A 13,590-nucleotide genomic window follows, 5' to 3' on the forward strand; every position below is an offset into this window, starting at 1 on the left:
GTGCAGGGTCTCCAGCCAGGCCCACTGGGCCTGCAGCCGCTCCTTTTCGGGCTGCCGCTTGGGGTCACTGTGGAGGAGAGTGGGCAGAGGAGCAAGACCACCCTCCTGGGCCTCAGGAAGGGTTTCGAGGCTCAGGGAGGAGGCCAGGGAGGAGGGTGGAGGGACTCCAGTGGGATGGGGCGTGGGCACTCACTTGGCACAGCCCACAAAAAAGTAGACTTTCAGGAGGCTGTTCAGGACGGAGATTCCGAAGGCCCCCACGAGGCCTGCAGGGGGGCGGGGAGGCAGCAGGTGTGGGCTGGGAGGGAGGGAGGGGACGGCTGGGGGGGGGCGGGCCAGGTGGCACGGAGGAGGGGCTCACCTTGCAGGAGGCTGTCCAGGAGGCTGGAGCCCCACTCCAGGGAGGGGAGGCTGGGGAGCCAGGAGCGGAGGGAGAACATGGCAGCCGGACCTGGCCCCAGCCTCCAGCCAGGTCTGCACAGGGACGGACCCAATAATGACGCCACCACCGGCCAAAGGTGTCAGTGGAGGGCAGGGGAGGAGCCGGGAGGGTCAAAGGCCCAGGGAGGGAGGAGAGCTGGGGCGTTAACCCTCCGGGCTGCTTGCAGGAGCGCAAGGCCCAGCCAGCTCCACAGCAGCCTGGGGTGGTGAAGGGGTGTCCCTGGGCTGGGCTCCAGTCTCTGTGCCTGATAAAGTCCGTGTCCACTTGCCTTACCCTCCCAGAGAGCTGGGCCATACCGTGCTTTCCTCAAGCCCCGGGGCCTCCGCCTGCCCTGCCTCTCCTCTCATCCTAGGGGTTGAAGTAGGGGCTCTCTCCCCCACAGCCTGAGGTCTGGGACCTCTCCCCTGCGGCCTGAGGTTAGGCTCTGCCCTCTTATCCTGAGGTTGGGGCCTCCCCCCTGCTGAGCTGGGCTCTGTGGCTTTCCCACGAGGGCTGGTAGCCCAGCTTCCTGAAGCCTCAGCTCTGGCTCTGCCCTTTCAGCGGGTGGCCTCCAATCTCTGGCAGCCTGAGCTGGGGGCCCTGCCCCAGCCCTCCCCCGCCTGAACCCTCCCCTGCCTGGGCCCCGGGGCTGCCCATCCTGATGTTCCCCCTGTGTCCACTAGGTGGCAGCCTTGCCTGGCCAGGCAGGGTGGGGCTGGCCACTGGAAACCCTTCTTGGGCTCCCTTCCCAGAGGGGAGCGGGTAGCCCTGGTGGGGACTCAGGGGTGGGGCAACTGAGGCCGCGGTGGAGGAAGTCCTTGAGGTAAACAAAGTAGAAAACTTTATTGTTTGGAGTGTGCAGTGGGGCTGCCTCCAGGGCCCACTCTTCACGCCCAGGGTGCGGCAGGGGAGGCTGCACCCACCAGGCCAGTCCTGCCGGCCAGGGAGCTGGTTCCCTTGGCAATACCAAGGTCAGTTCAGGCCTGTGGCAGGAGTGTGGCTGCCGCTGGAGGAAGGGCCAGGGCCTGCTGTTGGCCCTGTCCCTGGCTGTGCCCGCCACTCAGGGATGGCAGCCATCCCTTTCCTGGCCTCAGCCTCCTGGTCTGAACCACGGGCTCCCTGAACCTCCTTTCGGAACCATCCGAACATGTGCAATTGCGGGGTCTCAGCGAGACCGAGACCTCAGGTGAGGTCTAGGCTGAATCGCGTCCCTGTCCCCTGGCCCCATGCATACTCTGAGGTCCCACCCCCAGGACCTTGGGATGGGCCTGCAGTGCAGACAGGGATAATCATCCTCTAGTAAAGGTGAGGTCACTGGAGTGGGCCCGAAAGCAATGTGACCTGAGTCCTGGTAAGAGGACATTAGGACACAGTTACACCAGGGGACACCTTTGCGGGACCCAGGGAGATGGCAGTTGGCTGCTAGCCAGGGGGAGAGGTCAGGAGAACCCAGCCCTGGGCTGGGACGTGGTGCAGTGTGGAGAGGAAGGAGGACCAAGCTGCGGCCCTGTGATCTCAGACTTCAGGCCTCCAGGTGGGAGAAAACGATTTCCCACTTCAAGCCCCTGAGTCCGTGGCCCCTTCAGGGCAGCCCTAGTGAACAGCCCTGCGGCGTCCCCACACCAGTCTCAGCCGCAGAAGTGAAGGAGGGTTCGCTGGATTCACTGCTGTTGGGGACCCAGGGGCCGAGAGAGTTCGGTCCCTCGGCTCGGTGCTGCTCACCCAGGTCATTCAGCCAGGACTCAGAGAGAAGGACAGGGGCCACTCTGAGTGGATGCTCAGGGTGGGCTGGATTGGCCACTGTTGTCCACACGCTGCCCCCACCTGTGGCAGGGCCGGGCCTGTGGTCTACTCTGGGATGGCCGGTCTCATGGAGTAAGGACATCACTTCTGGCCAAGTGCCAAACTGTGCCAGGCTGTGGGGTGAGGGACGAGGCCTAGGTGCCCTGGTGTTGGGCCCCCCGCCGGGCCAGTTTCCGCAGCTCATCCCAGAAGAGCATGCTGAGGATGGTGTGGGGACCCAGGCGCAGATAGGCAGGGCCCAGGCCCTTGTAGAGCGCCAAGGGTCCCTCCTGTTGACAGATCTTCACCAGGCAATCCGCGAGGCCACCATAGAGCTGGCCCTGTGGATGGACATGGACGGGTCACTGTAAGGGCTGTGAGGCCCCAGCTGGCACAACTGGGAAACTGGCATGTCTGTGTGTCCAGGGCTTCTGCTGGTACATCAGAATGCACTGGTCCCCAGCGGGGCAGGCTGCAGAAAGGTGATGCTGTAGGTTGTGACATTAGGAAGGAGGCCTCTTCCTTCAGGCAGACACAGCCCGCTGCCAGGGCTCTCAGCCTGTCTAGAGGCACACGGGCACCCTGGTTTTGGGCACATCTGTGAGACTGGCAGTGACATGGGAAGACCATGATTCCAATCCCAAGTCTCCCACTTAGCAGCTGAGTGACTGCAGGCAAATCACTTGACCTCTCTGAGCCTCAATTTCCTCTTCAGGAAAAAGAATAATAGCTGGATGTTGAAGTGCTTGGCGGTGCCTGGGACACAGCTGCTCATCAAACAAGCCCAGGTGACATGCGTGTGTGCCACATGTGTCCCCCAGGCTCTGCTGTGCCTGTGTGTATTGGGGGGTTGATCCCAGCTCCCCACATCCTCCCCAGCCCCGTTCCCTGCTCACCCTGCCAGCTCCATCCACAGGCTGATTGTACAGCCGCGTGCTGACCACGTCGAAGGGGGTCATAACAGCAGCCACCGCTACGCTGCTGATCATGCCTCCAGCCAGGGCCACCAGCCAGCTGTCCTCTGGGAGCCACTGTGGGGACAGCACAGACATCTGACCCCAGCAGCCGCCCTCATCCACCCACATGGTGACCCCCAGCACACAAGGTAGAGGGGCTGGTCAGGGAGGAGGCCATGCCCCCCAACACCTGAGCTCCTTCACAGCCTCAGGGTCACACTGCCCTCAACTCCTGCTGGGCCCAAGGGTCAGGGTCACAACATGGATGGCAGAGCCAGGGCTCCCAGCTTCCTCAAGGGGCCCCATCTGTCACCACCCTGGACTTCTTGTGGGGAAGGAGGCGGGTGGCCCTCCCACTCCTGTCTGTGCCGGTAGGCACAGGAGTCCCCAGCCCTCACCTGCTGCTCCTGCACCCAGGCCTTGGCGGAGGCAAAGGTGGCCAGCTGGGCGGCCGAGCCCACCATCACTCGGGGCACAGCCCCCCCACCGCCCCGCCACAGCCCCAGCAGGCCCTGCTGCCGCCAGATGGTCTCCAAGGCACCCAGGACACTCTGCGGGGAGAGGGTGGGAGGTCCCTGGTCAGCTCCGCCCAGCCTCGAACAGGAACAGCCCAGGGAGTCCAGGGCCGGGGGCTCACCTGGTGCTGGTGCTGATGCCCCACTGCCATCGCAGCCACCGTCTGCGCCTGCAGCTGTGTCTTGACCTATGGGAGCAGGGGGCAGAGCCTGCAATGCCAGCTGGTCGTGGGAGGGGCCCTCTGCAGTGTGTCCCCGAAACCCAGATGTCTCTGGTTGCTACACCTGGCCTGTACATCCTGGGCTCCAGGGCGAGACTCCAGTCTGCCTGTGTCTGCATCTTGGTGGGACTCAGGGCAAGTCACTTAACCTTCTCTGGGACCAGGTTTTGTCACTCCTGGAGGACTGAGTGACATGGTGACTGCAGAGTGCCCAGACCAGGACAGGAGGCCTCACCCAGTGCCAGCTCTCATTCTTAACTCACACCAGGCCATGCAGAGGAAACGGGACCAAGCCAGGTTTGAACTGGCACATCTACTGCCACCCTCTGCCCCCTTCCTTGGTTCAGGAGCAGCAGTGTAGGGACCCCAGGGGAGCAAGGGTCAGGGCAAGGGACGGATTCCAGGCCTGGGCCAGATATTCCCAGGCAGCAGCCCCACCCAGCTTGCCCCACCCCAGTGGGGCCACAAAGCCCTGGTGAGTGCAAAGTCCCTGTGGGATCGAGTCCCAGGGTGGAGAGCAGGCACTCACCAGGTAGGCAGGGCTCCCCACGAAGGCTCCCAGTGCCCCAGCCACGGCGCCAGCGACCACGATGCCACCTGGCTGCTGGGTGAGGCCAGCTTGGCCTGCCAGGCCGTAGCAGTAGAAGCGGACACCGTTCATGAGGCCCTGGTAGAGGAGGCCGGCGGCCAGCCCCTTCTGCAGGCCCCTCAGCCCATCAGCCCGGGCCACAGCAGCCACAGAGGCCATGAGACCCCGGTAGGGCCGCGGGTAGGTGCCCCGGGCTTGCAGCTCCCCCTGCAGCTGCAGCCGCGTCTTCACCACCTCCAGGGGGTTGGTGAACACGCAGGCCAGGCAGCAGGCCGAGGCGCCCAGCACCAGGTCCACGGCCGGGGGCACCGTCTCCACGGCCTCTGGGCCAGCCGGCTGAGCCTGGGTCAGGGGCGAGGCGTGAGCCATAGGGTGGCGGTGTTTAGGCTGTCTGCACCCCTGCTGGACCACAGGGCTGGGGACCGAGGGGGTTCGGGGCCATGTCTAGAGGACAGTTCCCGGTATGTCCGGCAGCTCCGGTTCGCCCTTGGTCTATCTTGGAAATCCACCTGCTCAGCCTGCTCCGCGGACCAGGGTCTGTTGGAGCCCAGAACACGCCCCCTCCAGCTCCAACCAATCCCGGCCTGCTCTGGCTGGGGCGGGGCTGGACCCTGGGATCTGGGGGAAAGTTCACTTGGGACTGGAAGGAGAGTGGAGGCGGGGCAAAGCTGCCCACTAGCAGGGCACCTCCTCCGGCCCCATTGTCTTCCTGTCCCCCTCTAGGCTCTTCCTGCTCCAGCTCAGAGCCCCAGGCACGAGGCAGGTGTCCAGGGAGACTCCTGACATGGGGTGTGAGCGCCGCTTCGTAGCTGTCCTATCTCTATTCTGGGGTCTGTGTGACTTCCCCTTCCAGGCCTCGGTGTCCAAATCTGGCTCCTGTGACCTCGGGTCCCAACTTCAGCAAGAGCAAAGGGAAAGAGAGGAGTCTGGAGCCCTGCAGAGCTATTTCGCCTCTGTGTGTGTGTGTGTGTGTGTGTGTGTGTGGTGCCTGGCATGGACGCCTGACAGCGCGCTGTCCCTGAGCCATGCTGGCACCGCGCCTTCTCATTCAAGGGAAGCACTTCATAGCTTCTCTTTGGCATGTCCAAATTGCCAGCTATCACTACTCTTGAGCTTTGGGGCTACCATCAAGTAAATTAAGGGCTACTTGAACACAAAATGCCGCTATACCGCCTCAGGCCATCTGAAAACCAAGGCAACTACAAAGCCACTTGTGGGAAGCGAGTGTACAGCACAGGTATACGCGGGACAGAGGGAGGATCCTTCACCCTCCTCAGAATGGTGCACAGCATAAAACTGAAGAATATTTATCCCTTTGATATTTTCCTATTTGCTGGTACTGAGGATTGAACCCAGGGGTGTTCTAGCATTGACCATCATCCCCAGTCGTATTTTCAGTTTTGAAACAGGCTCTTGCTAGGCTGCTGAGGCTGGTCTTGAACTTGTGATCCTCCTCTCTCAGCGTCACTGCACCCAGCCTGTGTAATATTTTTCCATCTGTAGTCGATCTCGGGTATCTGAACTGGGAGGCGACACCTCAGATGGGGGGACTGCTTCACTGATGGCCTGCTCCAGAGGGGCCTTTGGAGGGTGAAGGTGGAACAGCTAGCGCTGCACTGCACTCAGTAAAAGGCGGCCCCACCCCCACGGCATCTGTGCCATCCCCCCACCCCTGCCCACCCCAAGACATCAGGGCCCCTGAGTGCTGATGGAGATAAAAAAAAAAAAAAAAAACCGAAGGGCATTGTTTGAGGAGTGACCTGTGGTTGCAGTCACTTGGCCAGGAGCACCTGCCCACTATCCCAGCCCCTCCTCCTGGTAGTCAGGCAGAGACTCCTTGAGCCGCACACTTCTGGATGGTGAGCACCCATGGGGGAAGCCGCGACTGATGGGTTCCGCGCAGGTGACAGGCAGGTTGCAGAATAGGAGGGTCTGGAGACGACCCTTGACGAGTCTTGGCAATATAACATGTCTATTTTATTTTAAAAAACAAAACCCACACCACCTGACCCCTTCCCGGACTCTGGACAAAGATGCTCAGGAAGCCCCAGGCCCCAGCCAAGCAGGGGACAGTTGGGAGATTCAGTGTGTGGTGGGTCCTGCTCTTCTCCCAGTCTCTCCCACCCTCCTCTTTGCTCCTGGCCAAAGGAGCCACCTGATCCCTGGGTTCTGTAGGCTCTGCTGAGGTGGGGGAGGTGGTCAGGGCCATGGCATGCAGGGCGCCTGGTGGCCTGGGCCGGGCTCTGTGAGGTGGGCAGCTGTGCGTGGGGTAGGTTAGTGAGAGGGAGCATGCGCAGACACCCGGTGCTCCAGCTTCCCCGCACAGACAGGAGAGTGTTCAAAAATGAACAAGGGTGGCTGGGCACTCAGGACCCGGGGGCCCTGAGCCTCTGCCCAGGCCCCTGACCTGGGGCGGGGAGCTCCCGCCTCCTGGTCCTTCCACTCCTCTGTAGATGGACATTCCTCTTGTCACCATCCTGAGGTCCTGACCTGGGAGGACAGCTTGTGTCTGCAGAGCCTGCCTGGTTCAGATCCTCTGTCCCCAGTAGCCTCTAGCCACTACCCATTGGGCAGGACACCCAAGTGTGTGGGCACATTCTGGATCCCTGGGAGCGGACAGATCCTGCCTCAAGCTGGGTGGTTCTGCCACCTGGGGCAGGAGTGGGCTAAGAACGTGCGTGGAGACCTGGCTCCGAAGCAGCACAATGACCTCGACCCTGAGCCTGCTGGTCAGCCTGCCTCCGCTTCCCTGACTTCCTGGGACACCACCCAGCTGCCTTAGCACCAGGGGTCCCGGGAGGCTCGGCCACGGCAGAGGCTATCACTTCGTTGCCAGGCGCTGTGGATGAGGCTCAGGGCATCCTCAAACTTCTGCTTGTTGGAGGCTTCCTGGATGGTCTTGTGTGGGAGGTCCACCTGGGTCGGGGCAAGACAGGACCACTGAGGGCTGCAGGCTCCATGCTCCCAGGGGCCACAGGACTCCGGGGCTCAGCCTTGGCCATGGACGCCTATCAGGCCTCCCCCACCAGTCCCTCCACACCTCTCCCAGGGAACCGCTTCCACGCTGCCAGATCCTCCTGCACTCTGGGGAGGGCCTGAGCTGATGGGGTGCTCCCTGACCACCTCGTCCTGGGAAGACCTCTCTCCTCGGTGGCCAGGGAGGTGGCCCTGTGCTCCCAGCAATGCTGCCTGGCGAACCTCTGTCCGAGCCCTTCTCTGACTCAGGCCAGCCTGTTTGGGCTCAGTGCAGGTGGGACAGTCCCCGGCTCCAGGCCAGTGAACTCCTCTCACTCTGGGGTGAGCTGCAGGGCAGGTGAGGGTCCTGCCCCTCCTGTGCCCAGCCTGTCACAGCTCCAGATCCACCGTGAGCACTGTGACTGGAGCCGGGTTAGGAAAGGCAGCTCCTGGACCCGCATTCAGCTTTCACCCCAGCCTCACTGGAAGCCAGGGCTCTGCCCCTCTGGCCCTAAGTGTCTGTCTCTGTCCCTGTCCCTGTCCCAGAGTGCTGGCACACTGCTGTCCTCAGGATCCTGGAGGGAAGGTCAGGTCCTGGGAGTGGCCGGGGCTTCTGGGCAGCTGGGTACCTGGTAGATGGCTCTCCACCCGGAGCTCAGTGCAGACAGGAGCCGGTCCAGTTCAGAAGTGCAGCTCAGGTAGATGACCCAGGGGGCGGGGGGCTGCGGGCCCTCCGGGGAGAACTCCTAGGGAGAGCGGGTGGGTGAGCACCTGGCCCCACCCCGGCAGGCCCCTCCCCGCCGCCCTCCCCACTTACCAGGACGCAGTACTCCTTGCCTGGCTCAGTGGAGACGGCGCTGATGTCGGCCAGGCTGGCAGTGCCCAGGGAGCGGAAGAAACTGGTTTGACAATCCTCATGGCACGTGAAGAGGCGGTCCTCGGCAACCACCAGGCAGCAGGGGATGCAGGGGCTGGGGGCGACTCCCTGGGGGATGACCTGAGGCATTGGCAGAGGTGGAGAGGCGGCTGCGTGTCCAGAGTGCCCAGCCCAGAGGCCCGGCTGGTTCTCTGCCCTCCCTGCAGGGTCCAGCAGGTTCTGCCCACCTCAGGAGTGTGGGCGGGGAGGAGGGTGGGACAGGTGGTCCAGTCCACAGGGGACTCTGAGCTCCAGGTCTGTTCCTGAGATGTCCCCTGGGTTCCCCAGCTGTGTCCTCCCGGGCTGCCCAGGGCTGCTGTTGCGTGTGGGGATGGGCCCCTGGGGTCCTGCGTGGTCAGGCAGGCGAGGTGGGGGAGACGCTCACCCCCTTGGACACGGCCTGGCAGAGGTGCTGCATCCAGCCAGCCATCTCGGCCTCGCTGTCGGCGCTCAGCTCCAGGCAGGGCCGGTCGGCAAGAATGACCTGGAAGGCGTGGGGCCGATCCGTGGTGTTGGATCTCCGGCAGCCACCGCACTGCTCCCCCCTGGGCCAGAGGAGGAGGGTGAACTGGGGCGAGGAGGCGGGCGGCAGGAGCGGGGCCCTGGGGACATGGGAAGGCTGCCCAGGCCCTCTGGTGCTGACAGCCCCACCCTTGCATCCCCAGAATTGCCAGTCCTTTCTGGACACCCACATGCGGCCAGGTGAGGGAGAGGCAGGTGAGTCAGCCGAGCTCCCCATGGCGAAGCGGCCCTGCTCGCCCTCCCTCCGCCTCTCCGGGGGCCTGTCCCCACCAGGCTGCAGCTTCCCCTGCAGACGCACCCTCTCCAGGCAGGCAGCACCGCTCGGTCTCTGCCCTGCCTCCTGTGGGTTGCCCTCAGCCTCAGAGTGCAAACCCCAGGGCACCAGTCAGAGCTGCTGGACGGGGCTGAGGGACAGACACCTCACAGGGGAAATGGGAAGGTCCCAGGCTTAGCCTTGACGCCCTCAGGCAGTGACACTCACCCCATGTTGACGGAGAGCAGGGGAATGACGTCGGTGCGGTCAGGGTACTGGTAGAGGATGCCATTGCTGCAGGGACACGCACAGTGGCGGTGAGCCTGGCCAAAGGGGGCGGGCTCCATGTCCCAGGGCCCCCAGACTAGCCATAATCCCAAAGGCAAAGGAAGCCAGGCCTGCTTTCCAGGAGGGAGGATGAAAGGAATCAGAGAGGGACAGCGGAGAGCACTGCCTCAGTGGACCTGGGCAGCGGCAGACCCTCCGTGGCTGGCCCTGGTCCCTAGCTGAGGCACGGGGCACTCCTGGGCCTAGCTCCCTCACTGGCTTTATAGAGAAGCCCTACAGCTCTGGACCGTGTCCACCCAGGGCCCTGTAGAGGGGAGGCACCTCCCTCAGACCTCTCTCCCCAGTGAACTGCTGCAGGGGTCCCTGCTGGGGACCTGACAGCCCGATGCCCTGGCCTGGGCCGGCAGCGCAGAGCCCAGGGCTCCCACCTGAGCACTACGAAGCAGGTCTTCCAGTGCTCCCTGCCCAGGTAGGAGGTGCCCGCCTTGTAGTGCAGCATGCCTTCTTTGGTGATGGCACCCTCAGGGGGTGAGCAGCGGCAGGGGACAGGGCCCAGAGACTCATCCGCAGGGTCCTCCCAGTGCACAAGCCCATAGAAGTGCACAGTCACAGTGGATGCCTGGGGTTGGGGGCAGAGGACAGAGTGAGCAAGGCCAGGCAGGTAGCTGGGCTCACCCATGGCACAGTATCAGGAGTACTCGCTGAGAGAGAGGCACAGGACGGGGAGGGGGAGGAAGTGACCAAGAGATGCCAAAGCATCACCTGCTTCACTTGTCTCGAGCACCAAGGCTGGCCACCACTGGCCCCTCATGGACTACCCCGAGCATCCTCTCCAGCCCCTCACCTCACACTTGGATTCCTGGGCCACAAACTTGGCAAGTGCCAGCTTCTCCATGGTGGCATCGGTCAGGATGCTGGGGTAGGGTGGTTCCCGGCAGCCCTTGATCATGGCTGACTTCAGAGAGGCCAAGAAGAACCTGCACAGGGAGTGGGTTGTCAGAGGCCTGGGGACAGGCTTTGTCCTGAGAGCTCCTGACCTGGAGGGGTCACAGAAATGTGGGGGAGGGGCCTGGCCCACGCAGCACTCAGGGCCTTTTGGGGCAATGATGTGGCTGGGTCTGTGCTCGTCCAACAGTGACCAGAAAAGGCCTGACTCTTTCCTAACAGCCCAGGGCCTTGGATCTTGGCAGAGGAGGAAGACCCGAGACGCTATCAGCAGGACTTGAATGAGGGACCTCGAGCTGGTGCCGTGACGTGACTTCATGCATGTGATTTCCATGTACTGGCGGGCAGGCCCCGGCCAGCAGGGCCCCATCTTCCTCCACGTCAGATGCTCACGCCAGTCCCTTTGCCCTCTGCAGGCCACAAGGCACTGAGAACACCTAGGCTGCCACATGAGTGGTGGGTCAGTGACCATCCACTGTCCTGCCTCTCTGACCAGACTGTGGGCTCTGGAGAGGACACACTTGTTTTCACTTTGATGTCTCCCACTTCCCACCCTCCACCCCATGCCACAGCCCCGCAACGGCAGGTGCTGGCTCTCCGTCCCGGGGGCGGGGCCGACACTCACTCAGCCAAGGCCACGTCAGCTGTGTCCAGCAGAAACTGCTTCCTGCGATTGGTGCACACCAGCCTCACCGTCTGCTGGTCAAGGCCAACCTGCCAGAAACCACACGGGCTTGGCTGCTGCCTGGCGGAGGAAGCAGTGCGGCCAGGCAGCCTGGCAAGGGCAGGGAGGGAGGGAGCACCCAGGGTGGCCACCAGTGAGGCCTTCAGACGGAGCCCCGCAGGAGCTGCGGGCAGCCAGGCCTCGCGCTTAGCTCTCGTCCCCAGCACGTGTACAGAAGCTTCTCTGAGAGTCAGGTTGGTGCCCATCCTTGGGACGGGCCCTGCTCCGGGCTCTCAGGGTGGGTGGCCCAGGAAGCCCTGCGCCTATGGTGGTCCACCAACTCGGAGCCTGAACTCACCGACACATAGTCAAGTTCATTGTAAGAAACGGCCTCTTCCACCAGGTATGGCTTCTCTGTGGCCCCTGAGAGAGGAGACCCCAATGCCTGTTACCCCCTCTGGCCTCTTGTCCCTCCAGGCCCCATTTTCTAAGGGCTGGCCCCTGGCAGAGAGGACCCCTCCTTGCCCTGCAACCTGAAGTGACGGAGCAAGAGAATGACATGGGTGCGAATGGCGGGGTCAGGCCCACCTCAGCCAGCCACACCCTCCTCAGAGGCCTTTCTACTCCTACATGCCACTGGAGGGGGCGACGGCTGGGGAACAGGGGTCTCAACCTCAACCCGCTCTCGATCTGGGGCGGCAGGCACCTTTCCGGAGCAGGTAGACGTAGCAGTCCGTGAGCAGCACGAACAGTAGCTGCAGGTTGCCCTCCATGTGCCCAGTGCTCATCCGGATCATCTGGGGGCCAGGCAGACAGAGGTCAGGGGCAGGCCTGGATTCTCGCCTTCTGGGCAGGCTCAGGCCATCTGCCTGGCCCTTGCTGGGTCTCGCTGGCTCCTGAGTCCCCTAGACTTACTTTGAAGAGCTGTTCTTCGTTTTCCCGAAACACGTGGATCATCAGCAGGAGCAAATGATTGTTGTCCACCCTGTGAGAGGGACAAGTATCGGGAGGACGAGGGTCAGGCTGGGTGGCGAGATCACGTCTTTTCCCACCTCCCACACGGGTCTGGGTCCTCCGGGAGCTGGGCTTAATTCACTGGGAGGTCAAGGACTGGCGGGGTCCCCTACCAGCCACAACTGTCCCTCACCTGAACTCAGAGGCGTGTGTCACCTCGGAAGGGCTGCCCTGGCCCTCATCTACCCCAGAGTCCTCAGCGCTGCTCAGGCACGGGCTGGGCTGGTCCCGCTTGAGCTGGCAAAGAGCCTCCTGTGTCCCAGGCTCAGGCTGGGGCTGAGGCTGGGGCTGAGGCTCAGGCACAGGCTCCTTGCTGACCAGGGGCACCTGGGTGTCCGGTTCCTGGGTCTCCAGCTCCTGATCCTCCCGTGGCGTGTCCTCTAGGGGCCCAGGAGTCTCTCCCTCTTTTCTTCCTCCCTCTTCTTCTTGGCCAGCAGCCGCAGGGCCACCAGGAACATGCAGCGGTTGGCCAGGCCCTGCAGCGTCATGGTTGCCACCACCTGATGTAACAGTGCTTGGACTCTCAACGGTAAAGCGGTAGAAGTCCATGGGGGCCGGAAGCCCCTCACTAAAGTCGCCAAATGGCAGCTTCTCCGGGGCATCCCCGGGAGAGCCGGTCCGAAAGGACTGGTCTGGGGGCTCGACATGGGAACACCAGGTGCTGGGGTCCAACTGCCCGTGGAGCTGGTCGATGACCTTGCTCAGGGGCTGTCCCAGGGAGTCCATGGAGGTGTCCTTCATCTCAGGGATCAGCAAGCCCATCTGGCCAAACTCCGAGTGCTCGCTGCTCTCCGCTGCGCTGCTGGGCCCCTCTCCCTCCTCCTGGAGGGTGGCCCCGGGGTCCTGGGCGTCCTGCCCCAGGCCTGGGCAGACCCGGCCAGCGCCATCGCCCTGTGTGCTGAACTTCTGTTGGCCGGAGGCGGGGTGCAGCGGACTTGCCTCCTCATCCGACCTGGTTTTCTTCTTCTTGCCAGTTTTCTTCTTCTTGGTGACCCTGGATCAGCAGTAATGGGGAGGGACTTATACCCGAGTGCTGGGGACCAAGGGAAACCAGCCTGGGTCAGAAGGGCCAGCCTGGGCACGCCCTCCAAGGTCAAGACCAGAGCCTCTTGGTCTGGGCAGTGTGGGGCCCTGAAGTAGTCCCTGGTGCTGGCAGAGGCAGGGGTAGGGCCATGGGCTGGGGACAGCACAAGGAGGCAGAGGTGGCAGTAGCCAGGGGGTCCCCTAAACAGATCCTACAAATTCCAGCTGATAAAATTAAGCTGGTCTTACCCGCCTAGGGAATGAAGCCAGGCTGTGGTCAGCCAGGCCAGCACTCCCCTGGGCTCAGGTCTTCTCTTAGGATGAGGACATGGGTCCCTGCTGACCCCACTACCCGCTAGGTGTCACCATGGATAAATCACCGAGAAATATACTCAGTTTCTAGGCATAAAGTCCTGCCCCACCCTGGTTCCATGTTAGTGGAATGGGCCTGGCCAAGCCACCCTGAGGCTGAGTGGCTAAGCTGCTTGCTTTTTTTTTTTTTTTTTTTTTTTTACTGGGGTTTGAA

The 13,590-nt window shown here is 62.9% G+C and overlaps 3 protein-coding genes across 6 annotated transcripts in view; all 3 read right to left on the reverse strand.

Moving 5' to 3' along the window:
* The window catches only part of Tmem82 (transmembrane protein 82), a 4,696-nt gene extending 3,594 nt beyond the window's left edge, over window positions 1-1,102 (reverse strand). For both annotated transcript variants that reach the window (XM_015485659.2, XM_015485657.2), the window contains exons 1-3: window positions 362-1,102; window positions 194-266; window positions 13-67 (exon numbers count right to left, since the gene is read on the reverse strand). In XM_015485659.2, the coding sequence (XP_015341145.1) occupies window positions 13-67; window positions 194-266; window positions 362-440 (207 nt within the window). In that variant the 5' untranslated portion in view covers window positions 441-1,102. The remainder of the gene's footprint in view (window positions 1-12; window positions 68-193; window positions 267-361) is intronic.
* A 137-nt stretch (window positions 1,103-1,239) lies between these two features.
* On the reverse strand, window positions 1,240-5,042 carry Slc25a34 (solute carrier family 25 member 34). 3 transcript variants are annotated; one of them, XM_015485660.2, is made up of 5 exons: window positions 4,425-5,040; window positions 3,797-3,862; window positions 3,558-3,710; window positions 3,100-3,234; window positions 1,240-2,544 (listed from the first exon to the last, which is right to left on the reverse strand). In XM_015485660.2, exons 1-5 carry the CDS (start codon window positions 4,851-4,853, stop codon window positions 2,359-2,361), a joined length of 969 nt encoding a protein of 322 aa, XP_015341146.1. In that variant the 5' UTR covers window positions 4,854-5,040; the 3' UTR covers window positions 1,240-2,358. The 3 variants fall into 3 exon arrangements, with proteins under 3 accessions (XP_015341146.1, XP_015341147.1, XP_015341148.1); XM_015485661.2 differs by lacking the exon at window positions 3,797-3,862 and having other exon boundaries at window positions 4,425-5,042; XM_015485662.2 differs by lacking the exon at window positions 3,558-3,710 and having other exon boundaries at window positions 4,425-5,042.
* A 1,397-nt stretch (window positions 5,043-6,439) lies between these two features.
* The window catches only part of Plekhm2 (pleckstrin homology and RUN domain containing M2), a 37,574-nt gene continuing 30,423 nt past the window's right edge, over window positions 6,440-13,590 (reverse strand). The window contains exons 10-21 of the mRNA XM_015485663.2: window positions 12,175-13,035; window positions 11,943-12,012; window positions 11,734-11,824; window positions 11,386-11,450; window positions 10,989-11,077; window positions 10,263-10,395; window positions 9,847-10,037; window positions 9,359-9,424; window positions 8,741-8,900; window positions 8,257-8,436; window positions 8,069-8,185; window positions 6,440-7,400 (exon numbers count right to left, since the gene is read on the reverse strand). Of these exons, the coding sequence (XP_015341149.2) occupies window positions 7,263-7,400; window positions 8,069-8,185; window positions 8,257-8,436; window positions 8,741-8,900; window positions 9,359-9,424; window positions 9,847-10,037; window positions 10,263-10,395; window positions 10,989-11,077; window positions 11,386-11,450; window positions 11,734-11,824; window positions 11,943-12,012; window positions 12,175-13,035 (2,161 nt within the window). The 3' untranslated portion in view covers window positions 6,440-7,262. The remainder of the gene's footprint in view (window positions 7,401-8,068; window positions 8,186-8,256; window positions 8,437-8,740; window positions 8,901-9,358; window positions 9,425-9,846; window positions 10,038-10,262; window positions 10,396-10,988; window positions 11,078-11,385; window positions 11,451-11,733; window positions 11,825-11,942; window positions 12,013-12,174; window positions 13,036-13,590) is intronic.

This window comes from Marmota marmota, unplaced genomic scaffold, assembly GCF_001458135.2.
Source record: "Marmota marmota marmota unplaced genomic scaffold, marMar, whole genome shotgun sequence".
In the NCBI taxonomy this organism is placed as follows: Eukaryota; Metazoa; Chordata; class Mammalia; order Rodentia; family Sciuridae; genus Marmota; species Marmota marmota.